This window comes from Crassostrea angulata, chromosome 5 (genome assembly GCF_025612915.1).
Source record: "Crassostrea angulata isolate pt1a10 chromosome 5, ASM2561291v2, whole genome shotgun sequence".
Classification (NCBI taxonomy): domain Eukaryota; kingdom Metazoa; phylum Mollusca; class Bivalvia; order Ostreida; family Ostreidae; genus Magallana; species Magallana angulata.
In genome coordinates, this window is record NC_069115.1 from 25,204,112 (window position 1) to 25,232,078 (window position 27,967).

Below are 27,967 nucleotides of genomic sequence, written 5' to 3' on the forward strand. Positions count from 1 at the left end.
AGAAAACATTTTATTTTTAAAAAACACTAACGCACATTTATATCGTGTATTGTACCAATGTCAATTCATTCTATTTGTCTTTTCATTGGAAGGACATGGATACAAAATATATGGTGCACAAAATCATCTTCATGTATAAAACGTCAATTATTACAATAAATCAAAGTATTGAAGTTCATGTAGTACTGAGAGCCGGGCTCTTTTGATGTGTAATTAGGCATAGTTTGTAGTAAAAGCTGGCAATCTCTCTCTGTCTTTCTCTCTCTGTAAATAATCGGTATGAAAATAACGAATTAAGGAGTGTAATTGAAGTTTAAGATATGCTACGCCACCCCCCACCACCACCACCACCACGGATTAGGATTTTGAAGATTTTGGAGAAATTCAAATTGCCGTCTTTTTTTTTTTTTTCTTTTTTTTTTTTTTTTTTGCTTGGCAAGATTTTTTGGATGAGTCTGCCCCCACTTTCAAAAACGATGCTACGTGCCTGAAATTTATACGCAAAGAAATAAAAAACCAATAGATTTGACAAAACATTGCTCCCTTTGTAACTATTTGGTATAGCGGAAACTTTTACTTTATGCTGCTCGTTTTTTTGTTTACTTTTGATTTTAATTTGCCTGCTTACAGCCAGGACTCTGCTTTCAGCGACCCGGCTAAAAACAATCCAAACTATCAACACTAACCAGAATGTGTCGTTTTATTCAATTTTAATTTAACGATAACAAAAGTGTGGTAGTTTCCTGTAATTCATTGAATAAAAAGGACCATTAGCTTATATTTAAGGATGTTATCCTTTTCAGTTTAGTGACACTGATTACATTCCGGGGAAAAAAAGTTTGATCAATTTGTTTCTAAGTTTACTCAACACGAATTGCGCAAGACAATGTTTACAATAATTTCTAGTATGTACATTGTAGACAGTACGCTGCCTTTTCTTCCACAGGGGCTTGGTTGTTGGATAGTGAATTTCCTAATTATTTGTTCCCGAAGAAAAAAATGATTAAAATTGGTAATCTTATGTGTATTTCTGTGTATTGCAATAAATAAATTCACTGAAATCCCCCGTTTCAGTCATGTTAAAAAAAGTGTATTCAATGTACATTAAAGAAAGTAAAGGGACGACACTCGCCATCTTGGATTTATAGGGGGTCCTCGTTTCAAGCTATGTTTTAAACAAGTTCTTCCTTTTCTCCAGCGATTTCTGACGAGATCTAGGTTGGAAAATGTTAAAATGACTTATTCCTATCGTCTGACTACATCTGTACGCTGCATAATAAACACATCGTTCCAAAATGTACTAGATACTCGCCAAACTTATCGAAAGCAACGGAAGTTGATGCAAACTCTCCATGTAATCACTGAGGAGATCCGAAAGCATTGGATAAACCAAGAGGATAACTTTTCGCGGAATTTTTGCTCTCTCTAGATTTATCATACATTTTCGGAACATCTCAGTGATTATATGGAGAATTTACGTCACTCAAAAGTAAACTTCCGTTGCTTTCGATAAGTTTGGCAAGTATCTAGTACATTTCGGAACGATGTGTTTATTATGCAGCGTACAGATGTATTCAGACGATAGGAATAAGTCAGTTGAATATTTTCCATCCTAGATCTCGTCAGAAATCGTTGGAGAAATGGAAGAACTTGTTTAAAACATAGCTTGAAACGAGGACCCCCTATAAATCCAAGATGGCGAGTGTCGTCCCTTTACTTTTTTTAATGTACATTGAATACACTTTTTTAACATGACTGAAACGGGGGATTTCAGTGAATTTATTTATTGCAGTACACAGAAATACACATAAGATTATTACTAATTTTAATCATTTTTTTCTTCGGGAACAAATAATTAGAGTAGGAAATTCACTATCCAACAACCAAGCCCCCGTGTTTTCTTCCTCCGTAATATATACCCATGACATAAACTAAGGTTCGTATAAAAATATTCAAAGCAGTACTTTGCATGTATTGATTGTGTTTAAATGTTTTTGTTTATTACTAAGTTTGTTCGGATTAAAAAATAAGATACATATGCCACGGTTAAAGGACATACATGTACCGAGTATGTACTTAATGAACATGTTCATTGATAGTGTAAATCACTGCACGGTTTATATTATTATTATAGTCTAACCGCTTCTGAAAATTTTTATAAATAGCCAGCAATAATTTATTGCCATTGGTACAAACAAGATGCACACGACTTTTATAGAATTTTCATTAAGTGTCCACTACATGTAAGGTGACCCACCATGTGTATTGTGAAATCTTGTTTTGTTCACAGGTGCTTGCGGACAGGACCGACCCCCCTTCCATCCCCCACCCCAAGTATCTGGACCCCCGGGACTTCACTCATTTTTTAAAATTAATATAAATTATCCTAATAGACCTTTTATGACATATATATTTATATATTCTAATTAGACATTCATTGAACAAAATTTCTTTAAAACAAATATTTTGAAAAAAAATTAAATCCCCTCTATATACATGTATAATACAACAAGGTTGAGCACTGTACAAGTAACTTCGTCTGCCAGCCGAGAGTACTGCCGGTGAATATTTGTTGAAATGTACTATCTTAATTACGCGTGATTGTATAGTAAAACTTAAATGGATAAAATTCAGCACCTCATCTTATATGCGAATGATAAAAATAAAGACAAATTCTGATATATGAAATTCGAAACGGATTGAGTACTAGATATTTGCATTGGCGTTCTTAAAAATGACATTTAGTCTATATTTGGAGGTTTTGATACGCATACGCCAGTTTAAATACACATTTTCCAAGTGTTACAACATCCTATAAATATCTTGGTGTTCTATTCGATGAATTTACTACATTTAGAAATAATACAGAATACCTCGCTAAATCCGGAGGACGTGCATTAGGAGGTCTTATTTCGAAAATACATTCAAACAAATCGATAGGATTTTACACTTACGAAAAGATGTTTCTAAGCAGAGTGACTACTGCAGTGGAGTGTGGGGACACTCAAAACATTACAACATCGAATCCGTACAGCTACGGGCGCTGCGATACTTTCTAGGGGTGCACCGGTTTACTCCGATTTTAGCTATTGAGGGAGATAGTGGCTGGTTTCGCCATCAACTTAACATGCTACGATTGTGGAATTAACCATCTTGTTACTATGTTAATAATAAAATAGTGGTACATGTATTTCTTACTAATTAACAGTGAATGCGTAAGAGAGAGAGAGAGAGAGAGAGAGAGAGAGAGAGAGAGAGAGAGAGAGAGAGAGAGAGAGAGAGAGAGAGATATTAATAAAACATATACAAGATCACCTCTGACTTCAAATGTGAAGTATGGGGGTTCTAACCTGGGGAGCATTTTTTATTTATTTTTCTAATAAAAGCACATAATTTACTGAAGAAACGCACTGAGGTTCATTAATTAGTTTTGTATTATTAGTACAATCCCCAACGAGTCCCTATCGCGTTTCATGAGTATTGTACCCCACTTTTATTAATCATCAGTGGCGTCGGAAGCAAATTGAAAGTGGGGGGGGGGGGCTAGACTAATCCTCATAAATCTTGACAAGAACCCCCCCCCCCCCCCAAAAAAAAATATTCCCAAAATTATGAAAATTCTAATCCAGGGAGGGGGGGTATACCTATAGTTCTTACACCTACCAAACTTTTTTTTCCCCAAATCATGAAATTCCTAATCCGTGGGGGGGGGGGGGGGGGGGGGGGGGGGTTACCTATGACTCCAACATCTCAATATTTCCATCTTTTCAAGATAATTTTTAGAACAATTATCTTTCCTGCAAGAAAAAGGGGGGGGGGCGAACCCTCTATAATGCTATGTGCGTAATGGTTAGGTCTATGATTATCTTTAAGATTATGAATACTGTTAGGAATTTATTCAGGTGAGTCAGACATTCTTGGCCACCACCTCATGTTGCTTATGTCTAATCATACTGACTATCCAGTTGACTGTCCATCAGTCTGTCAGTAGACTAAGCAACATCGAGATAAATTTGATTCTGACTCATTTGACATTTCAAGAAATAATTATTTTAAATTTATCCTGTTCCATTTGACTTTTTTCTTTTGATTATTGTTGATAATTCATATTTAATTCAACTCACTTAAGAAATTGTGAAACATAGCTCTATGCATAATCGATTTAAAGGTCTTTTTAAACGTAAGGACTATAGGGTGACCCCCTGTCTCTTAGGTTGGACCTATACGATTTAGTTCCCCTTATCCTATGGTGCCCTTGTTCTCGGTGACAGATACATATATATGATATATTACCGAGCTTCTCCCAGATTGGTCGTTTCAGGCTTGATTAACTAGATACTGATTGCCGATTGTTCAAAAATAGAGATATTTGATTATCTAGAAACGATATATTTAGATGTCTTCTGGATGTTCTACTTAATGTCTACTGAAAAAATTACTATTATAATAATCACGATTAGTCATTATTAGTTGCTTTCACACAGTGATGTTCAACCCAAGCGTAACAACACAACAGCCGTTGGCACTTGGCTAGATATATGGCGATGTCACATCAGGAGAACTCTTCAGCAATGGCACAGTGTCCGTGCGAAATGCCACCGAATCAGCAGAGGACATGGAGTTTGTTGGAAAGTTGGTGTTCGAGGGGTTTGAACGGAAATTTGTCCATGCTACAAGTCGAGTGAGGTATGCTATACGTTATATTAGGAGTTAAATTTTTATAAACTATCATTATCCCTTCCCATTTTATCGAGGCCGAGTCAAATTATTTGTACTCTATACTCTGTCCCGAGTTTTTGCTTCCACCACTTTTTGCTTGATATTTCAATAATAGTAAATACCTTTGTGCTCAAACTACGTTCATCCACTAATATGAAAAATGACCAGATTATCTGTTTTGAAACGCCCCCTCTACTGCTTCACTCAGGTTTCAATACACATCCAAAAATTGAAAGTCTACGGAGATTTTGCATTGCATCAGCCATTAATAAGCCCGGATGATAATGTTAAAAAATTGCGCGATGTATTCCGAGTGTATTCCGAATGGAGAAAAGATGTAAACATTTCCCATTACAAATCTCCGTAAGAAAATTGTGAAGCGAAGTTATGATCAAAATCGAAAATATCCCTTCGGTTCACTGTGGTAGAATTGTGCTGACTGACTTCCGGTTTTATGTACTCATCCCATTCGATCCTCAGCTGGTCACGTGATACCCGAAGGGTATATAAGCTGAGAAAATCAGTAGGATCGGAGAGTCTGTGTTCGACGGCCGAGACATCAACACATCGAAGCCAGGAAGGAAATTAAGGTTGGTAAGAATAACCTGTCTGTAGTCTTACGTGCCTGTAATAGGCTTTCGAGACTATAGGTGTATATTTGGAGTAATAAATATACAAATTGGCTTGTTGACTGTAGTTAGAACGCTACAGTCCCGGAACTGTCTCCAAGCAGCGCATACGCAATCGTAGTTTGAAGTGCGTGCGCCACAGACAACCGGGGGATATTATTTGTACATATTTCAAATTCAAATCTGTGATTGAGGAAATAGATCATTTAATTCACTCTTTGATTTGCTCAGGCAGAGCAGCCGAATCCCATATCGAACTCAGAAACGTTACATAAATTTGGTGGCAGCGAGCGGTGGGATTCGGCAAATAAAAGAAATAATCACATTTAAAATTAGTTGTTAAAATAGAGTACTGTTTGTTTGTTTCTCTTTTATTTGTTAAATGATGAGCGCAATGGATGAAATGCTGGATGAGGAAATCTCTTTCCTTGAACAGAGTTGTGAGCGATTGCGCCTTGAAATAGAAAAGCAGTCGACACCAGTAGTGAGAAATAGATCGATGCGCGATTCTGGCATTGCTACTATACCCAAGGAAGTTGTAGTTCGGGAATGCTTACCTGAAGGAGTTGCGAATGATACAGTGGTGAGCGTGAATTTAAGGCAAACGGAAAACTCTCAGGCGGAGGGTAGTTACATTGATGGTGTTACTTTAAGAAAAACGGCACAACGAAAGCCTGCTTCTGCACAGAATGCACATTATGAAAGTGCGCAACAGTATCAAGCGGATGCGCCGGAAGCCGTGACTGATAGGCTATCAAACGCATCAAATGCGCATCTACAAACGGCGAGTGCGCCGCAAGAAAATCGTATGCATGCGCAACACCATTTACCACTGCAAGTGCATTCGCAGATACCAGTGCCAGCGCAAGCGCAACAACAATTAGCTACAGGTAAATTGAGTACAGTTACAGATTCTGTTGGCCATAGACGAAATAACGACTTTGCGCTAAGGAGTGTTAACAGTCGTCCGCCTACGCAAATGCCAATCACCACCGACAGGAATGCAACAAAATGCAATATAAAACCTGCGACTTTTGACGGTAGTCATTCTTGGATTGATTACAAGTCTCATTTTGACGCTTGTGCGGCCATTAATAAATGGTCTGATAGAGAGAAAGGACTCTATTTAGCCGTATCATTGCGAGGTGCTGCGCAAGGGGTGCTTGGGAATGTCTCGTCAGAGACGGGACAACAGTATACTCTGTTGGTTGAAGCACTGGAGGAGCGATTTGCGCCGCCGAATCAAACCGAGCTTTACCGTGCGCAATTGAAAGAGAGACGACAGAGAGCTTCGGAAACACTGACAGAACTAGGTCAAGCAATTAGGAGACTTACTTGTCTGGCTTATCCTTCAGTACTAATGGAGGTAAGAGAAACGCTTGGAAAAGAGGCATTTATAGATGCGCTGGTAGATTCCGACATGCGATTGCGCATTAAGCAAAGTAGACCTCAAAATTTGAATGAAGCATTACGCTTGGCAGTTGAGTTGGACGCATATTACAAGACTGAAAAGAGAAGCCACGTGCACAGTGTGAACTTCACAAAACCCACTAGTGAGAATGAATCGCAGTCCAAAGATTTATTTGAAATGATGCAGACACTTCAGGATAAGATAGAATCGTTAGAGAAGCGCATTGAGGAGAAAGGTAAAAATCAAAGCGTTCTTGAAGGTCACAGATTTGCCAATACACAAAGAAGCGGGAAAGTGAAGTGTTACAAATGCTCAGAAGAAGGACACATCCGTAGAAATTGTCCCAAATTGAAGAGAGAGCGCGACAGTAGTACTCGACGCAGTGAGCAGCCTAAAGAGGGGAATGCGCGTCGAATTCGCGGTAAGCAGAGGCGAAAAAATCGAAAGAGTTCTAAAGGAAATGTAGGGCAAGCAACTTATGTGAAGAAGCGGGTATTTTTATAGATTCAGAAGTAAACGGCCTCAAAACAAAACTTCTCATTGATACTGGTGCATCCCTGACTTTGTTGTCTAAGAGAATATATGACAAACTACCAGACAAGCCCGTATTAGAGGAGAGTAGACAAGTTATAACGAGTGCCAGTGGCTCAAGACTTTGTCAGTATGGAAAAGCCGATTTCGTTATAGAGATAGGAAGGTCAAGGGAAACGGTGAAACTAATGATAGCGGATATTAGTGTAGACGGGATACTGGGTCTTGATTTTCTTAGAGCATGCAAAGGAGATATAAACTTCGAACAAAGTTCTCTGAAATTGAATAACGAGGAGTGTCGCTTCTCATGGGAAGGTACATTAGGGTGCTATAGGGTAACGGCGGATAAGGATATGTGCCTGCCACCGAGAAGTGAAGTTGTAATTCAGGCTAAGGTACCGGGAGAAAATACATTTGGTTCTGCAGACTATTTGGTAGAGGCCGAGCCAAAGTTTCTTGAGAGTGGACGCGCATTGGTTGGCCGAACTTTGGTAAAGGGACATAATATTGTGCCAGTTTGTCTCATGAATATCACTGAGAGCGTTCAGCAAATTCATGGTGGTACTTTGATTGCAGAAATGACTGCAGTGGAAGAACAAAATGCTTCCGCGGATGAGGCTGAAAATAGTGCTAAGGGATTACGCAGTGATTTGCGGGAGTTGTTTGACAGGTGCAAACTTAATCTGTCTCCTGCGCAGTTTTCGAAGGTAGAACTATTCTTGCACAAAAACGAGGATTTGTTCGCAACATCGAACTATGATTTAGGGCGCACACATGTTGTGAAACACAAGATAAATACTGAACTAGGAACTCGTCCTATCAAACAGGCGCCTCGACGAATCCCTCTACATTTATCTCAAGAGGTTGATAAGCAAGTCAATGAAATGGTTGATAAAGGGGTAATCGAAACATCTATCAGCCCGTGGGCATCACCCGTTGTCCTAGTTCGTAAGAAAGATGGGACAATGCGCTTTTGCGTTGACTATCGTCGATTAAACGAAGTTACAGTGAAAGATGCATATCCACTTCCAAAGATAGAGGAACCGTTTGACCATCTTTCAGGGCATGCTATGTTTTGTACACTAGATCTCAGCAGTGGGTACTGGCAGGTCGGCATGGAAAAAGGAGACAAGGAGAAGACTGCCTTTGTTACGCGCAAAGGGTTATATCAGTTTAGGGTTATGCCCTTCGGTTTGTGTTGCGCACCTGCCACTTTCGAACGTCTCAGGGAGACAGTGCTTGCAGGCCTTCAATGGGACAAGTGCTTGGTATATCTGGACGATATAATTGTTGTCGGGAAATCGTTTGAAGACATGCTAGAAAAAATCTCGGAGAGGTGTTCAAGCGTTTGCGACAGGCAGGTCTCAAACTGAAGGCTAAAAAGTGCAACCTTTTTGCAAAGAAGGTTTCGTACCTTGGGCATATAATATCTCAGGATGGTATTGCTACTGATCCGGAAAAGGTAAAAGCAGTTGCTGATTGGCCGATACCAAGTAATGTCTCAGAAATTCGATCTTTCCTTGGCCTTTGCAGCTACTACAGGCGCTTCATACGAGACTTTGCTTCCATAGCCAAGCCCCTGCATCGACTCACTGAGAAGGGAAGGAAGTTTCAATGGACGAAAGAGACCCAGGAAGCTTTTGAGGTGTTGCGTGATCGATTGGTCAGTGCGCCAATTTTAGCATTACCTGATGTAACAAAGGAATTTATCCTGGATACCGATGCCAGTGGAACGGCAATCGGTGCTGTGCTTTCGCAGAAAATTGATGATAAAGAACGTGTGATTGCATATGCAAGCCGAACCTTGTCTAAAGCTGAAAAGCAATATTGCGTTACCAGGAGAGAATTATTGGCGGTTGTCACTTCGTCAAGCATTTTCGACACTACCTTTATGGATGTCATTTTCTTATCAGGACAGACCACGGATCACTAAGATGGCTGTTACGATTTAAGGATCCGGAAGGTCAAATGGCGAGGTGGCTGGAAGTGATCAGTACGTACGACTTTGAGATTGAGCACCGCCCTGGTCGAAAGCATGGTAACGCAGATGCACTCAGTAGAATACCATGTCCCCAGTGTGGTTTCGAACCTGAAACAGTGCAAAAAGTTCGAACTGTGTACGCAAATCTAGACTCGAGCGAGAAAGATGACCATACTTTGAAAGAAGCGCAGAGTGAAAGCAAGGACATTCAGTTGGTTCGTTCTTGGGTTGAAAATGGGAAAAGACCTTGTAACTCTAAGATAACGCAGCAAGGGTTTGTAGTGAAATCACTCTGGAATCAATTTGATCGCCTGTGCATAAAAGAAGGGCTGTTAATGCGAAAATGGATACTGCTACCCTCAGGCAAGGAAACATTCCAGGCTATTATCCCCAATGAAGAGCGTCGGAGAGTCCTTAATATGTGCCATGACAGCCATACATCAGGACACTTAGGTGTTACGAAGACTCTGGCCAAAATAAGGCAAAAGTATTACTGGCCTGGGCTTCAGAAAGATGTCCATCAGTATATTTCCGGTTGTGAAAAATGCACCATGCGCAAGAATCCAAATCCAAAGCAAAGAGCTCCTATGCAAATTGCTGGTTCCGGTACTCCAATGGAGAGGATTGCAACTGATATATTGTGCGAATTGCCAGAGACGGACAGAGGAAATCGCCATATACTTGTAGTGTCCGATTATTTTACAAAGTGGACAGAGGCTTTCGCTCTACAAAGTATGGATGCTGAAACCGTAGCAAGACAATCATGGAGCAAGTTATAGCCAGATTTGGCGTACCATCAGTTCTGCATTCTGATCAAGGGCGCCAATACGAGAGCAAGCTGTTTTCTGAAATGTGTCGGTTATTGGGTATTAGAAAAACACGTACCACACCTTATCACCCGAAATCAGATGGTATGGTGGAACGATTTAACCGCACACTGCTCTCGATGCTCAGTACCTATGTTCAAGAAAACCAGCGTGACTGGGATGTGTATCTCCCTTATTTATTGATGGCTTACAGATTCACAGCGCACGAGACAACTAACTTCTCCCCAAACATGTTGATGTTGGGTAGAGAGGCGACTACTCCGTTAGACCTGATGTACGAGATGCCATCTGATATAAAAGACATTCCTTCTAATCAGTGGGTATGGATTTTGCGTGAACGCCTGGAAACCGCGCACAAAATTGTTAGAGAACATACAGAAAAAGAGATGCTACGCCAGAAGAAATATCATGATGCGAAAGTAGCATGGTCAATATTTGAACCAGGTGAAAAGGTCTATGTATACTTTCCGGTTAGAAAAAGCGGCTGTTCGCCAAAACTGACATCGTTTTGGAAAGGTCCTTTCGTCATAGAGAAAAAGTTATCTGATTTTCTTTACATAGTAGCATGCGGATTTCGAGGCAAGAGTGGTGTTATTCATTGCGATCGCATGCGAAAGTGTAAATCTCAGATATTGACAGGTGAAGAACAAGAACTGTCAGTAGAGAGAAACGAAATAGAGTGTGAGGCTGACAACTTGCATGCTATTGATGACAATGCGCATTTGTGTGATAATGATATAGAAAGCGCGAGCGCAGACCTTAAAAGTAGACCCCTGCGCCGGAAACGCGCACCTGCTTGGCATGATGATTTTGTGGTAGAATACAAAATATAGTTCAGTTATAATGTCTGTATTGTTTAAATTGTGTAAATAGTGAGCAGATTCAATGTTTTGTTTTGTTATTTTATTTTGTAGGAAATGGTAAACACTAGGACCAGTGCTAGGAAAGAGGGACACCGATGTCCTATGTGCAATGAGCGCATTGTGGAAGAGAATTTCTGGGAGAAACATGTTATAGAGTGTGGAAGGAAGCGTCGCCAGAAAAGATTTGAATGTACGCAGTGTGATTACGCCACCAACAAGAAGAGTGATATGCAGAGACACGAGAGAACACGGCACGGTGGTAGTTCTGGAACCGTACAAGCGGAAAGCGAGTCTGATCATGAGTGGGAATCATTGGATCCTGGGAGTCTCTCTGACGTGGTAGGTGAATCTGACATCCTGCGCACAATCTCTGTTACCCAGGAAGTGACGAAGAGGAAACCCACGAGACCACTTCCAGTTTATGTTCCTAGAGCAAAGGCCATAGTGAGTCCTGATGCCGTTGTTCCAACTGCTCCAAGTCCTTTTGCGACTCCGATGATAACTCCACGTGAGCGAGCAGCTAAAGACCTCACCATTACTGCTTCTGCATCCAAACCAAGCACCTTAAGGGCCGTTGCTGTTCAAGCTGGTATACTTACCGTGGACGCATCTACCCAGACCTTGACTTCAACGGGAGTAAATGTTGACACGCAGACAGAAGGAACTAAGAGGAGGCGCTTAGATCGAGTTCAGAAATCGTATCAAGTTGGTGGAGAATCGGTGATAGAAGTCCATGAAGATGAAGAGTGGTTTTAAGATGACTTATGGTCAATTTCAAGCTAGAGAGCAAAGATATTGCACTGTTTTTACTATTAGCCCTTACATGTTTGCTTTGAAAATTAGATGTAGTGCATCTGAAAATATATGTTACTGTCTTAGATAAACAGAAAATTGAAAAAAAAAATGTATAGTGTTGTTTAATCTTGTTCCTTTTTGAAATTGATTTGTGAGAATGCGGGACGCATTTCTCGGAGGTGTGGGTTGTGAAGCGAAGTTATGATCAAAATCGAAAATATCCCTTCGGTTCACTGTGGTAGAATTGTGCTGACTGACTTCCGGTTTTATGTACTCATCCCATTCGATCCTCAGCTGGTCACGTGATACCCGAAGGGTATATAAGCTGAGAAAATCAGTAGGATCGTAGAGTCTGTGTTCGACGGCCGAGACATCAACACATCGAAGCCAGGAAGGAAATTAAGGTTGGTAAGAATAACCTGTCTGTAGTCTTACATGCCTGTAATAGGCTTTCGAGACTATAGGTGTATATTTGGAGTAATAAATATACAAATTGGCTTGTTGACTGTAGTTAGTACGCTACAGTCCCGGAACGGCGCGTGCGCTCCTGTCTCCGAGCAGCGCATACGCAATCGTAGTTTGAAGTGCGTGCGCCACAGAGAACCGGGGGATATTATTTGTACATATTTCAAATTCAAATCTGTGATTGAGGAAATAGATCATTTAATTCACTCTTTGATTTGCTCAGGCAGAGCAGCCGAATCCCATATCGAACTCAGAAACGTTACAATTGTTTTCGTTCCTGTGAAATTTTATGAGTGAAAAGGGATAATTGTGCAATGAAGATATCTTGGATATATTCCCTTTCATCGATTTCAATTGTATTTCTTTCATAGGTATGTGTATTTTTATTAAAACTCATCAAAAATTGATGGAAGCAATAACTTGGGACAGACTATAGATATTTTGATGAAATATCTTGCAAGTAGTTTTACTTTTATATCAATTATTTCAAGATTAAAAAAATAACTTATTCCCCATCCCAATTTCTTAGGGAGTTGTGTTGAAGGTTAATACTTTTTACTATTGGATCGTATTGGAAATGGTTGAACATGTTCTTAATTCTTCTATTTCCCCCATAATCTTCGTATTTCTGCCCCTGAGATTTCCTTTTCTTCAAATATATATTAAAAATCCATGGCCGCAACGAATTGTACTTTTTTCTCCAGCATTATACAAAGTTTTTTTTATCACCAATCTTATGACAGGTAAGCACCATTTCAGCATTTTACTCTATCAGAGTCATACAATCACAAGTTCTCAATTCATAAATGTTACATAATGTTGATTTTGTGTAAAAGCACTGTACAAAAGAAAGTTTTGCACAGGTCTTTGGCTGCATTTAAAAAATGAAAAGATGCGTAAAGTCATGCGCACTTGAGCTCTTCTCGGCCTGTTTTTCATTAACTTTTATTATGTATAGAAAAACAATCATATACATGTATATTTAGAATAATGTATTTGTTTTATTTTGATATCCATTGTTCTTCGGAACTATTTTTTAAGGTGGATCAAATACGTGTAGTTATAACTTATTAATGCTATCGACCATCGGTCCCTCTCAAAAGAAAAAAAAATGCAGAAGATTCGCTCATCAAGAAGCAATATGTTTTCAATACAGTTCCTATCAAAACAGAAATTTATTATAATTTATAGTAAATCGATTGATGACCATGTACATGTACATGCACATTGAAGCCTGAGGGAGTGCAAGTTTTGCAGTCCTGTATATATGTACATAATATGCTTGCCTTTCACAGCTTACCCGCAATGAGAACTATGTATTCGAACAATATGAAAGGGAGGCCTCCACTGTTTTATGAAAGACACTTCATTGCTGAATATAATGCAGATAAAGCTGGAGTCTGTGTCCTTCGTTACCATGGAGATTCGAAACTTTTTCCGTAAGTATTTTTTAAACTGAAAAAAAACCCCTCAGGACTAACCTTGCAAGGAATTAATGAAATCTTCTTATTGAATTCACACCGTCAAAGAGCGTAATAAGCAAAAACGAATGAAATATGGAATTTTAAAATCAATATTTAATATGAAAATAAAGAATCAGGAATGATAGAAGTTTATATAACACTTTTAAAACACTACATAAAATAGTTGTACAAGTTGCTGTCCTTTAAAAAAGGACTTCAATACGTGGACCATTTGCATGTGTTTCCAATGAAAACGTAAAAGCCTTAAGAGATTCCACCGACTCTAGCCCTCTGCTTTTAACCACTAAATTTGTACGTTGTATTACGTATACATGTATGTATAGCCCTGACTTTTTATCTCAGAATTTAAAGGACTCATACTTCTAAAATAATTATGATCTATCTATGAATGAAGTTTGCATGTATAGTATCAGGCATTCGGTGAATACTATTTGCGCACACATTACGATTCGCACTACTTTGTTAACTATGTAGTGACAGCTTTGTGTAGATTAAATATTTCATATTTTGAGGATTTTTCTTGAGATTTAAACTTTGATACAGTGACATAATTATTCAATCACACTTAAATGCTTAAAAAATTTAATCGGGAAGTTCACTAGCCTCGCCTACTATAAAAGTAAAGTTAAGTTACATGTGTATTCGGAAAACAACAAAACATTCCAAATTATGCTATTTGATGCATGTTGTAGTTTCGGCATAACATTAACTTATTTCATAATACTGATAGTTCATATCACATGCCAATCATTTCTTTAAAAGGAATACTTTGTTTCTATACTGTTTACCAACAACTTTACAATTACAGCGCCTTCAAACTTATGTGTGCATATTGCACGGAATCCCGATCCCGATTCAGATAAACGTGTACTAGACTGGTTCCCTGAGCTACCCATTACGCACAGGAACCAGGCTAGCTCATGCGCAAGCTGAATTTTCCCCATAGCATCCGGTTTAACCTCGCTTATATATTTTCTGCGTGGACCTCAGGAACCACGCAACAAAATATTCAACAGTGATAAAATCACTCACATTTCCCCGTTTGAGTATCATATTACATGCTTTGTACGTCTCACGGATTTGAGTTTATCATTATTCAGAGAGAGGGACGAAGACGTGCCGCCTTTGGGGTGTTGTGACCTGTGTGGGTAAGTCTTTGGGGTGTTGTGACCTGTGTGAGTAAGTCTGTGGGGTGTCGTGACTTGTGTGGGTAAGTCTGTGGGTGTTGTGACTTATGTGGGTAAGTCTGTGGGTGTTGTGACTTGTGTGGGTAAGCCTTTGGGGTGTTGTGACCTGTGTGGGTAGGTCTCTGGAGTGTCGTGACTTGTGTGGGTAAGTCTGTGGGGTGTTGTGACTTGTGTGGGTAAGTCTGTGTGGTGTCGTGACTTGTGTGGGTAAGTCTGTGGGGTGTTGTTACTTGTGTGGGTAAGACTTTTGGGTGTCGTGACTTGTGTGGGTAAGTCTGTGGGGTGTTGTGACTTGTGTGGGTAAGCCTTTGGGGTGTTGTGAACTGTGTGGGTAAGTCTGCGGGGTGTCGTGACTTGTGTGTGGGTAAGCCTGTGGGATGTCGTGTCTTGTGTGGGTAAGTCTGTGTGGTGTCGTGACTTGTGTGGGTAAGCCTTTGGGGTGTCGTGACTTGTGTGGGTAAGTCTGTGGGGTGTTGTTACTTGTGTGGGTAAGACTTTGGGGTGTCGTGACTTGTGTGGGTAAGTCTTAGGGGTGTTGTTACTTGTGTGGGTAAGCCTTTGGGGTGTTGTGAACTGTGTGGGTAAGTCTGTGTGGTGTCGTGACTTGTGTGGGTAAGCCTTTGGGGTGTCGTGAACTGTGTGGGTAAGTCTGTGTGGTGTCGTGACTTGTGTGGGTAAGCCTTTGGGATGTCGTGACTTGTTTGGGATAAGTCTGTTGAGTGTCGTGACTTGTGTGGGTAAGTCTGTGGGGTGTTGTGACCTGTGTGGGTAGTCTGTGGAGTGTCGTGACTTGTGTGGGTAAGTCTGTGGGGTGTTGTGACTTGTGTGGGTAAGTCTGTGTGGTGTCGTGACTTGTGTGGGTAAGTCTGTGGGGTGTTGTTACTTGTGTGGGTAAGCCTTTGGGGTGTCGTGACTTGTGTGGGTAAGTCTGTGGGGTGTTGTGAACTGTGTGGGTAAGTCTGTGGGGTGTTGTGACTTGTGTGGGTAAGTCTGTGGGGTGTTGTGACTTATGTGGGTAAGCCTTTGGGGTGTTGTGACTTGTGTGGGTAAGCCTTTGGGGTGTCGTGAACTATGTGGGTAAGTCTGTGGGGTGTCGTGACTTGTGTGGGTAAGTCTGTGTGGTGTCGTGACTTGTGTGGGTAAGCCTTTGGGGTGTCGTGACTTGTGTGGTTAAGCCTTTGGGTGTCGTGAACTGTGGGGGTAAGTCTGTGGGGTGTCGTGACTTGTGTGGGTAAGTCTGTGGGGTGTCGTGACTTGTGTGGGTAAGTCTGTGGGGTGTTGTTACTTGTGTGGGTAAGCCTTTTGGGTGTTGTGAACTGTGTGGGTAAGTCTTAGGGGTGTTGTGACTTGTGTGGGTAAGTCTTTGGGGTGTTGTGACTTGTGTGGGTAAGCCTTTGGGTGTCGTGAACTGTGTGGGTAAGTCTGTGGGGTGTCGTGACTTGTGTGGGTAAGTCTGTGGGGTGTCGTGACTTGTGTGGGTAAGTCTGTGTGGTGTCGTGACTTGTGTGGGTAAGTCTTTGGGGTGTCGTGATTTGGGTGGGTAAGCCTTTGGGGTGTCGTGACTTGTGAAGGTAAGTCTGTGGGGTGTCGTGACTTGTGTGGGTAAGTCTGTGGGGTGTCGTGACTTGTGTGGGTAAGTCTGTGTGGTGTCGTGACTTGTGTGGGTAAGTCTTTGGGGTGTCGTGATTTGGGTGGGTAAGCCTTTGGGGTGTCGTGACTTGTGTGGGTAAGTCTGTGGGGTGTCGTGACTTGTGTGGGTAAGTCTGTGGGGTGTCGTGACTTGTGTGGGTAAGTCTGTGTGGTGTCGTGACTTGTGTGGGTAAGTCTGTGGGGTGTCGTGACTTGTGTGGGTAAGTCTGTGGGGTGTCGTGACTTGTGTGGGTAAGTCTGTGTGGTGTCGTGACTTGTGTGGGTAAGTCTGTGGGGTGTTGTTACTTGTGTGGGTAAGCCTTTGGGGTGTTGTGAACTGTGTGGGTAAGTCTGTGGGGTGTTGTGACTTGTGTGGGTAAGTCTTAGGGGTGTTGTGACTTGTGTGGGTAAGTCTTTGGGGTGTTGTGACTTTGGTGGGTAAGTCTGTGTGGTGTCGTGACTTGTGTGGGTAAGCCTTTGGGGTGTTGTGACTTGTGTGGGTAAGCCTTTGGGGTGTCGTGACTTGTGTGGGTACGTTTTTGGGGTGTTGTGACTTGTGTGGGTAAGTCTGTGGGGTGTTGTGACTTGTGTGGGTAAGTCTGTGGGTGTTGTGACCTGTGTGGGTAAGTCTGTGGGGTGTCGTGACTTGTGTGGGTAAGTCTGTGGGGTGTTGTGACTTTGGTAGGGTAAGTCTGTGGGGTGTTGTGACTTTGGTGGGTAAGTCTGTGTGGTGTCGTGACTTGTGTGGGTAAGCCTTTGGGGTGTCGTGACTTGTGTGGGTAAGCCTTTGGGGTGTCGTGACTTGTGTGGGTACGTTTTTGGGGTGTTGTGACTTGTGTGGGTAAGTTTTTGGGGTGTTGTGACTTGTGTGGGTAAGTCTGTGGGTGTTGTTACTTGTGTGGGTAAGCCTTTGGGGTGTTGTGAACTGTGTGGGTAAGTCTGTGGGGTGTTGTGACTTGTGTGGGTAAATCTTAGGGGTGTTGTGACTTGTGTGGGTAAGCCTTTGGGGTGTCGTGACTTGGGTGGGTAAGTCTGTGTGTTGTCGTGACTTGTGTGGGTAAATCTTAGGGGTGTTGTGACTTGTGTGGGTAAGCCTTTGGGGTGTCGTGACTTGGGTGGGTAAGTCTGTGTGTTGTCGTGACTTGTGTGGGTAAGTCTGTGGGGTGTTGTTACTTGTGTGGGTAAGCCTTTGTGGTGTCGTGACCTGTGTGAGTAAGTCTTTGGGGTGTCGTGACTTGTGTGGGTAAGTCTTTGGGGTGTGGTGACTTGGGTGGGTAAGCCTTTGGGGTGTCGTGACTTGTGTGGGTAAGCCTTTGGGGTGTCGTGACTTGTGTGGGTAAGTCTGTGGGGTGTTGTTACTTGTGTGGGTAAGCCTTTGGGGTGTCGTGAACTGTGTGGGTAAGTCTGTGGGGTGTTGTGACTTGTGTGGGTAAGTCTGTGGGTGTTGTTAACTGTGTGGGTAAGTCTTTGGGGTGTTGTGACTTGTGTGGGTAAGTCTGTGGGTGTTGTTACTTGTGTGGGTAAGCCTTTGGGGTGTTGTGAACTGTGTGGGTAAGTCTGTGGGGTGTTGTGACTTGTGTGGGTAAATCTTAGGGGTGTTGTGACTTGTGTGGGTAAGCCTTTGGGGTGTCGTGACTTGGGTGGGTAAGTCTGTGTGTTGTCGTGACTTGTGTGGGTAAATCTTAGGGGTGTTGTGACTTGTGTGGGTAAGCCTTTGGGGTGTCGTGACTTGGGTGGGTAAGTCTGTGTGTTGTCGTGACTTGTGTGGGTAAGTCTGTGGGGTGTTGTTACTTGTGTGGGTAAGCCTTTGGGGTGTCGTGACCTGTGTGAGTAAGTCTTTGGGGTGTCGTGACTTGTGTGGGTAAGTCTTTGGGGTGTGGTGACTTGGGTGGGTAAGCCTTTGGGGTGTCGTGACTTGTGTGGGTAAGCCTTTGGGGTGTCGTGACTTGTGTGGGTAAGTCTGTGGGGTGTTGTTACTTGTGTGGGTAAGCCTTTGGGGTGTCGTGAACTGTGTGGGTAAGTCTGTGGGGTGTTGTGACTTGTGTGGGTAAGTCTGTGGGTGTTGTTAACTGTGTGGGTAAGTCTTTGGGGTGTTGTTACTTGTGTGGGTAAGCCTTTGGGGTGTCGTGACTTGTGTGGGTAAGCCTTTGGGTGTCGTGAACTGTGGGGGTAAGTCTGTGGGGTGTCGTGACTTGTGTGGGTAAGTCTGTGGGGTGTTGTGACTTGTGTGGGTAAGTCTGTGTGGTGTCGTGACTTGTGTGGGTAAGTCTTTGGGGTGTCGTGACTTGTGTGGGTAAGCCTTTGGGGTGTCGTGACTTGTGTGGGTAAGTCTGTGGGGTGTCGTGACTTGTGTGGGTAAGTCTTTGGGGTGTCGTGTCTTGTGTGGGCAAGTCTGTGTGGTGTCGTGACTTGTGTGGGTAAGTCTGTGGGGTGTTGTTACTTGTGTGGGTAAGCCTTTGGGTTGTTGTGAACTGTGTGGGTAAGTCTGTGGAGTGTTGTGACTTGTGTGGGTAAATCTTAGGGGTGTTGTGACTTGTGTGGGTAAGTCTTTGGGGTGTTGTGACTTGTGTGGGTACGTTTTTGGGGTGTTGTGACTTGTGTGGGTAAGTTTTTGGGGTGTTGTGACTTGTGTGGGTAAGTCTGTGGGTGTTGTGACCTGTTTGGGTAAGTCTGTGGGGTGTCGTGACTTGTGTGGGTGAGTCTGTGGGGTGTTGTGACTTGTGTGGGTAAGTCTGTGTGTTGTCGTGACTTGTGTGGGTAAGTCTTTGGGGTGTGGTTACTTGTGTGGGTAAGCCTTTGGGGTGTCGTGACTTGTGTGGGTAAGTCTTTGGGGTGTCGTGACTTGGGTGGGTAAGTCTGTGTGTTGTCGTGACTTGTGTGGGTAAGTCTGTGGGGTGTTGTTACTTGTGTGGGTAAGCCTTTTGGGTGTTGTGAACTGTGTGGGTAAGTCTGTGGGGTGTCGTGACTTGTGTGGGTAAGTCTGTGGGGTGTTGTTACTTGTGTGGGTAAGTCTTTGGGGTGTCGTGACTTGTGTGGGTAAGTCTTTGGGGTGTCTTGACTTGGGTGGGTAAGCCTTTGGGGTGTCGTGACTTGTGTGGGTAAGCCTTTGGGGTGTCGTGACTTGTGTGGGTAAGTCTTTGGGGTGTCGTGACTTGTGTGGGTAAGTCTTTGGGGTGTGGTGACTTGGGTGGGTAAGCCTTTGGGGTGTCGTGACTTGTGTGGGTAAGTCTGTGTGGTGTCGTGACTTGTGTGGGTAAGTCTTTGGGGTGTTGTTACTTGTGTGGGTAAGCCTTTGGGGTGTCGTGACTTGTGTGGGTAAGTCTGTGGGGTGTTGTGAACTGTGTGGGTAAGTCTGTGGGGTGTTGTGACTTGTGTGGGTAAGTCTGTGTGGTGTCGTGACTTGTGTGGGTAAGTCTGTGGGGTGTTGTTACTTGTGTGGGTAAGCCTTTGGGGTGTTGTGAACTGTGTGGGTAAGTCTGTGGGGTGTTGTGACTTGTGTGGGTAAGTCTTAGGGGTGTTGTGACTTGTGTGGGTAGGTCTTTGGGGTGTTGTGACTTTGTTGGGTAAGTCTGTGTGGTGTCGTGACTTTTGTGGGTAAGCCTTTGGGGTGTTGTGACTTGTGTGGGTAAGCCTTTGGGGTGTCGTGACTTGGGTGGGTAAGCCTTTGGGGTGTCGTGACTTGTGTGGGTAAGCCTTTGGGGTGTCGTGACTTGTGTTGGTAAGTCTTTGGGGTGTCGTGACTTGTGTGGGTAAGTCTTTGGGGTGTCGTGACTTGTGTGGGTAAGTCTTTGGGGTGTCGTGACTTGTGTGGGGAAGTCTTTGGGGTGTTGTGACCTGTGTGGGTAAGTCTGTTCAGAAATGGTTTTCTCGCATAATTACCGGTGTGAGATCGGTTTGTCCAGTGTGAGATTTTTGTGTTTTACACTGTGTATAACTACGTCGCTGTATAATGTAAACAAACATCGTATGGTTGGACATCAAGTAAATAATGGATGATTGAATTAGCTTAATTATAAGACATTATTTGGTTTAGTTGAAATTGACTATACTCTGTTCCAAGTTTTTGCTTCAATCACTTTTCGCTTATTTGAAAAATTTCCAGATTATCGTTTTGAAACGCCCCCTCTACCACTTCATGTTTCAATACACATCCTGTGAACTTTTATGAGTGAAAAATGATAATTTGTCAATGAAGATATCTTGGATATTTTCCCTTTTATCGATTTTAATAGCATTTCTTTCACGGGTATGGATATATTTATTAAAAATCATTAAAAAGTGATGGACGCAATAACTCGGGACAGACTATACAATGTAAAGAGGTTCGATCCTCTGATTTTGGGTAGCCATTTTAGGTCACCTCTAGTCTGGAAATTCATTGCCATATATTAATTCTACTTGTAAATTCCTATTTTACAATGCCAAATAAACTATATCGAATAAAAGGGGGATTTACATATTTACAGAGTTTAGTAAGGGACTATATTTTGCGGCGGAAGGTTAAAGAAGAAAATGAACATTTTCCATACATGTAACTCAGTTGTTTTAGAGTACTGTAAATTTAGCTTCCTTATGTTCAGCGCAATCCAAATTTCTACCTAGTTTATGCATATTAGCACATTTAACTAATATTTCATAAAAGTCAAGAAAAAAAGAACTCCAATTTTTGCCCAAAATTAGCTTATTTCATGCTATATCTCAAAATTTTCATCATAGACCCATACCTTTGGGTTTATTTTCTGAATTTGTAAGATATTTTTGACAAGTCTATCAAAATTTGAGAAAAAGTTGGAGACTTTTAAATAATTTATTGCTTGTTGAATCGTTAATGGATAAAAATAGCCTTTTATTAGTGCAAAAAGGTAAAAATATTAAAAAAGGCGAAGAAATTGCAAACTTTTTCTTAATGATTATTTTAATTTTACTAATTCTAAATAATGAAAATTTGTATTTGATGCTATGGATCATTTCGATTAAAAATTATAGAGGGAAAAGCGATTTATGTGCAATTTGTACTTTCAGTGCAGAAAGGTCATATCAAAAACACTGTAGCACCGAAAGGTCATAAAGACCCAAGATTTTATTTTGAGTGTTGGTTTAGCTGTGTGTGTAGATTGTTAAAAAATACTTTAGAAAAAAAACCTTAAAGACTTATGATCGCAGGATCCATCGTCCTTAAACATATTTTCATTGAAAATATTGTAGCGTGCGGCGGGATAAACCGAAAGTACACTTTTAAGCATCAAAAGATAAAGTTGTCAAACATCGTTTTTTATGTAAAATAATGCGAGAAATATAATCATTCATTACATATTTGTATGGGATTGTGAAATTCCACCTTTGGGGGGGGGGGGGGGGGGCAAGATTCACAAAGCTTAGGTAGGCAGACTGTCTTTTACGAATCCTATTACATTTGTACATAATAAAATATTGTTTAAACCAATATTTATAAATTAATTTATATACAATCAATAATTTTGTGACATTGATATATGTTGTAAAAAATCTCTTACACAGAATCTTGCATTAGAAAAACACACATATTGCTTACAAATATTATGCAATGCGTTAGAAAAGTATGTGGAGCTTGTGCGTAGCTGACGTAAAATTTAAAATTAACGTATAAAATATAAGATAAAATAGGATCAATAAAACTTTTAAACTTGGACCCATCCCGATCATTTGCGTACATGTACTTATACCAGTACCAGTATTTAAGGCACCTCACTACGATCAGACTTACAATTCTTACGTCACACGATGGCGATTTTAATGTTTTGTTAAATTGTTTGTATCAATCAGTTTAGGTGAATATCATCATAGCTTAGTGGTTAAAGTATCAGGATTGTTGAAACACATATGACGAGTTCGAATCCGCCTGGGGATTTTGCTCATTTTGCTGAATTAAAATGTTTAAAATTAAATCCAAAATTATTGCACATTGTTTCGCCTTTTTGACTCACATACTTCTTATCCATCATGCAGTTTATCTAGCTGCAGGACTGTAGCTCCAAGTCTGAAAAAAATTCGGATGGACGACTTGGTCGTCCATCCGAATTTTTTCAGACCGGGATATACAGACCTGCAGCTAGTAGTTTATTATAATGAAGTTATTTTCGGCAGGTTTGAGCAACTAATTCAAGGTGTAGTGAGCCACCTTAATCACAAGTACTAAACTTTTGTGATATGAGGGGAACAATGATAGTTAATGTTTGATATTCCTACCCACCTCGGATTAGGATCGGGAACTTGATTGTGGGTGAAACTATTCCAATGTGTACAACGTTTAAAAATAGTCCTCACACCTTGACGTCAATCAGAGATTGCAAACTTCATGACGTCAAAGTGAGGTACCATGCTGCATTGTATTTAATGGTCAGATGTTGAAAATTCATTTATTCTTAAAACTATTTTAGTTATTAATGCCTGTTAAATCTTCGGTGACATGGGATAATTAGACTTTTTCATTATCGTAGAATTAATGTACACACTGACCATTCTGGCTTACATGTACGTGCATCCTGTTCTTTAATGATATATTATTTTAATTTTTTTTGCGAATTTAGATTAGCCCTTTTAAACCTTGCAACATCTTCTGAGGTTCCTGCTGGAAAATGTTATGTAGATCATATTTGTGTAGACTCGAAATTTAGAGGTAAAGGCATTGGGAAAGTTCTATTAGACACGGCTGAAGTCGACGCTAAGAAAAGAGGATGTAAGGTACAAATTATAATCCTAAAAATTTGAAACATCGTTTAGTTAATGTTGATAACCACCTTATTGCAAGCACGTGTATGGTAATGCAATGGATTACACTAGGCTGTAAAATGTTCATTGGGACATATTGAGCTGTTAACCTAAGTCCCAGTACAATATGATAAAACCTTGACATTTTGAGACCTATATTATAGTGTAAAGATCGTTTTGCTTTATTTCACCTACCTAGCCATATTCAACAAGCATTCTGAGAGTATTGCATTAGCAATACACGTCCCCTACCGGTTTGTGGAAATTGTGAAAACAATGCTCTGTTATGCAGAATATCGAACCCGAACATTAAAAAATTGGAATATAAAAATTTATTTTCTCGAATATATGTCAACCAAACGCTACAGAAGTGTAAACTTGATCTGTAGTTTGACATTTTGAAGCTGTTCAGCAAATTTCATATTATTCCTCAAACGCATAAAGAAAAAAAGTGTGGAAAACTGAAGTGGGACAGACAGACAGACGGACGGACAGACAGACGGACGGACGGACGGACTGACGGACGGACGCAGAGCAAAGCTATAGTCCCCTCCGGTGAAAACCGGTAGGGGACTCATAATACGTCTTTAATGCCAGTTTTGCGCTTAGATATCAAACCCCCAGGTTAACTCTATTTTTGTGTAATCCCCTGAAGATCAAAGGCTTTATTTCGCATGCATTAGGTTCGATGCATTAACTAAATCAAATGTACATCTACTTCTTTTTTACCCTATATCCTGCAAAAATGACCAAGATCTTAGACCTCTTATTATTCAAAATCAGGAAGTGTTTATTTTTTCAACATGTTTGGATATTCATTAAATTTTACTTTTTACATATGTTATTAGTCCCCTACCGGTTTCACCGGAGGGGACTATAGCTTTGCTCTGCGTCCGTCAGTCCGTCTGTCCGTCCGTCCGTCTGTCTGTCCCACTTCAGTTTTCCACACTTTTTTTCTTTATTCATTTGAGGAATAATATGAAACTTGCTGAACAGCTTCAAAATGTCAAACTACAGATCAAGTTTACACTTTTGTAGCGTCTGATTGACATATTTTCGAGAAAATTAATTTTTATTATCCCAATTTTTTAATGTTCGGGTTCGTTATCGGGTTCGGTGTGTACTGAATAAACGAGGCCAGTATGTAGTCAGTAATAATATCGTGCGTTACTTGTACCATTCCTTTTATAATTTCTAACAAACAAATAAATTCTGTAAAATAGTGTCAAACATTGTGTTGTAAATTTAATCGGCAGGGGTTTTTTTTTGTATTATTACAATCGGGTTCGTTGTCGGGTTGGGCTGTTTAACTGTTTGGTTTGACTGATTCGGGGTACAGAAGACGGTAAGAAATGATATTGTGCATAACAGTGCATTGTTTTCACAAATTTTTACCAGCGAATACAGAATAGACTTGGCGAAATTACAGGAGATGAAATAAAGAGTATTATTTTACCTATTTTGTATATAATTTCTATATCAGCTATATAGTTTAAATTTCCTCTGTTCTTTTATCTCTGATTAAAGCATGACATCTCGTTTACAATAGCTCTGAAATAGTTGTGTGCTTGGAAGCTTTCATAGAATAATACAAACCGGTAGGGGACGTGTATTGCTTATGCAATACTCTCAGAATGCTTGTTTATAGAAGTTTTAAAGACGATGTTCTGATTAGTTTCTAATTTCCAATGAGGACAGCTACATGTTACGTGTTGGGCATTTTCCAGGACAATCAGAAATACCTGTCAGTATTTGAAAAAGATGACATCAAAAAGGGTTCTCATCATGGATGAAAAAACTCATATCAGAATTCCTTATTCACTATGTTCATCCTAGTTCTAGTAAATAGATGCAAAAACTTTATTAAGAAAATGTGATACACCCAATGAAAGTATTATACATAAAGCTTTTGCAAAGTAACACTGAATATAAAATTAGAGGTCATATTTGCCAAATCTTTCATACTATATATCTATAATCCTAATCGTGAATTTCAGGTTGTGGGACGTAATGTAAAAGATATTACACATATATGCAGTGTTAAAACCAAATTTAAAATCGTCTTATTTATTGCATATCAAATTAATGCTCTTTTAAATTCAACAGGAAATCTTTTTATGGGTAGCTACAAACAACAGGGCCAAAAACTTGTACGAAAGACAGGGATATGTTACCAAAGAGACAACATCACTTTGCTGTTGTGGAATGTGGTGTCTGACTGGAGAAAGAGTATGTACTTAACAATGCCTTATAGCTATTGATAATTTACTACATTAGAATCATGTTAATTTAATTTTGATATTTTGATAGGAATTTGCACTCATGGAGAAGGTTCTATTATAAATGGTTCGCTTGACTGCAGATGGACAGAGAATCCGATCGAGCTCAGGAGAAGAAATCTCGAACCTGTTAAAATTCACATATCACATTATCTGCCGTAGCCGCTTAAAATTGTGATCATATTTTATTTAGATCTACCAAGTAGTATTTCCTCTATTTCATATGGAAACTAATAGTAAATTCATAGCTCTATAGAAACAGCCAGACTGAAATCTACACGTCCCGTCCATTGATTGGTCGAAATCGACAGCAGCTGAAACTGACGAGAAACTGACAAGACTAAAATTGACACGCCCTGTTTATCGATTGGTCGAAACCTACAGCAACCTAAGAAAAATCACGGACTGCACGAAATTATCATGATTATGTCAGACTCAAAGTCTCACAGGTGCCGATTTGGCTGGTTTTTTAGCTAACGTACTTATGTATATTAACAGTAATTCAATGAATTTTACTCACTTTTTCATAATCAATTTATTACTTACGTAAAAAAAAATGTTAATATAAACAATAAAATGCTCTCTTTGATGATTCATGCGGGTAATGAAGGTAGCGATCATTGCAGGAAAAAAATACATAACCCGCTAACGCGGGTTATGTATTTTTCCTGCAATGTCGCTACTTTCATATCCCGAATGAATCATCAAAGAAAGCATTCTATTGTTTAAATAAACACTCTTTTAGTTACCTTGTTCCTAGAACTATTTTTTTTGGTGAAAAGATATAATTTAAACGCTCAATGGAATAATGAATGATTTTGTGAAACAAAAATCGGTTTTTGTATTTTTAATTTTACACATGAATTTTTTGATGATGCATGATTTATGTAACTTCACCAAACTCAATAAAGCCTTAAACAAACGTGTATCTTGCTTGTCCATGGATCGACGTTATGTCTTTTTACAAAATGAATTACATGTACCTTTGACGGAGTTTTTAATGTATGAAGTTCTGTTGTATACATTTTAGTCTCTTTGCTGACTGTGATAATTATTCATAATTGTCTATTTCATTAAACATGTATGTATCAAATTTTATTTGTAATAAATAGAAAAAAAAGTTGTCTATACATTCTCTTGTCCCTATCTTTTAAAATAAAACTGATGTCATTTTTAATCTGGTACCTCGGACTGATGGGTCGTGGTGTCATTCTTTGAATATTACGAGGTGATAATTTTAGTCGGAGCGTGGTCAAATTGATCACGCTCCGACTAAAACTATTACCTCATAATATTCAAAGAATGAATCTTCATTACTTGTGTTTATATAATTTTTAGCAATTGCACGATTGAATATTAGAATATTTACATTATTATATATGACCCACTTTTGCTTGTGTAAGCAGTATAGAGATCGATTGAGTGTTTTAAGAGCATACACATGCATACTCTCCACTTTGGGCTCATACCTCACATAAGCAGAGCATTTGGGTTAATGGTGTGCATTGACTTTGACCCATGTCAATGTGAAGGTCATAGTAGATCTTAAATAATCAGTTTTAGACCTTAAATTGTTTCCCATTTGCTTAATCATGTTCAAAGTAGTTGAAAATGCCCGTATGTAAGGGAAATTGAAACTGAAGAAATACATTTTTTTAAGATATAGGTCAAAGTCAAAGCAAAATTCTCTGAAATCCTTTTCAACCTATTGTCCATTATTTAAGCGGGGAGTTTTGAGATGGTCACCATATGCACCTCAAAGTTGTCTTGTTAACTATCTTTGTAATTGAGTTTTTAGACATGAATGTTAACAGTTTTTGTAAAACATTTGAAAACTTCACAATCTTCTGTTGTGATGTACTATGTATGTTGTACATGTTTTCACACGTTATTTGAAACCATTTTCAAACTAGCAGAGTACTTTTAAAAGATACTACAGCAAGAGCATGTCTTTTAAAACGCTCGAAAAATCGACGTCAGCTAGCTGACCGCGCGAAACAATGCGCCATCATAGAAAATCTGTGTCGAATGAGGTGAAACACCGATAGGAACAAAACAAAAGATAGAGGAAACAGGAAAAACATCGAAATAGTATCTGCAAGTGACACAAGCGATTTGTTTATGGAACCTGCGATTGTACCCTTTACACCCCTGCGAATGTTATTGTCATTCAAATTTTAGACCACGTGGTTTTATTTGACCCTTTCAGTTTCGCAGTAAAAATCGTACCTCGTGTATAAAGTCTATTTCACAGTATCTAGGTTCTTGTAGTCAAATATAAAATCAAGAGGTTTATTGATTTTAAACTTTAACTTCATTAATTGGGGAATAAAAGTGTTCTAAAAATAAATGTGACTATACAAAAATTAGTTTTTGTCTGCTGTTGCAACAACTAACATGCTTAAAAGAGATCCCTCCTG

The 27,967-nt window shown here is 40.1% G+C and overlaps 1 protein-coding gene across 1 annotated transcript; it reads left to right on the forward strand.

Annotated features, from left to right (window-relative positions):
• The first annotated feature begins 1,896 nt into the window (after nucleotides 1-1,896).
• On the forward strand, nucleotides 1,897-26,704 carry LOC128186256 (uncharacterized). The gene is made up of 7 exons (XM_052856052.1): nucleotides 1,897-1,936; nucleotides 4,485-4,686; nucleotides 13,517-13,660; nucleotides 14,806-14,853; nucleotides 23,088-23,241; nucleotides 25,375-25,497; nucleotides 25,579-26,704. Exons 2-7 carry the CDS (start codon nucleotides 4,616-4,618, stop codon nucleotides 25,609-25,611), a joined length of 573 nt encoding a protein of 190 aa, XP_052712012.1. The 5' UTR covers nucleotides 1,897-1,936; nucleotides 4,485-4,615; the 3' UTR covers nucleotides 25,612-26,704.
• Nucleotides 26,705-27,967: the final 1,263 nt, after the last annotated feature.

Bases quoted from the DNA above. Each gene is read 5' to 3' on its own strand.
- LOC128186256 (XM_052856052.1), top strand. From the start codon at position 4,616: ATGGAGTTTGTTGGAAAGTTGGTGTTCGAGGGGTTTGAACGGAAATTT. The intron at 14,854-23,087 runs GTAAGTCTTTGG...TTGCGAATTTAG, and splicing joins GGGTGTTGTGACCTGTGTGG to ATTAGCCCTTTTAAACCTTG. The intron at 23,242-25,374 runs GTACAAATTATA...TAAATTCAACAG, and splicing joins CTAAGAAAAGAGGATGTAAG to GAAATCTTTTTATGGGTAGC.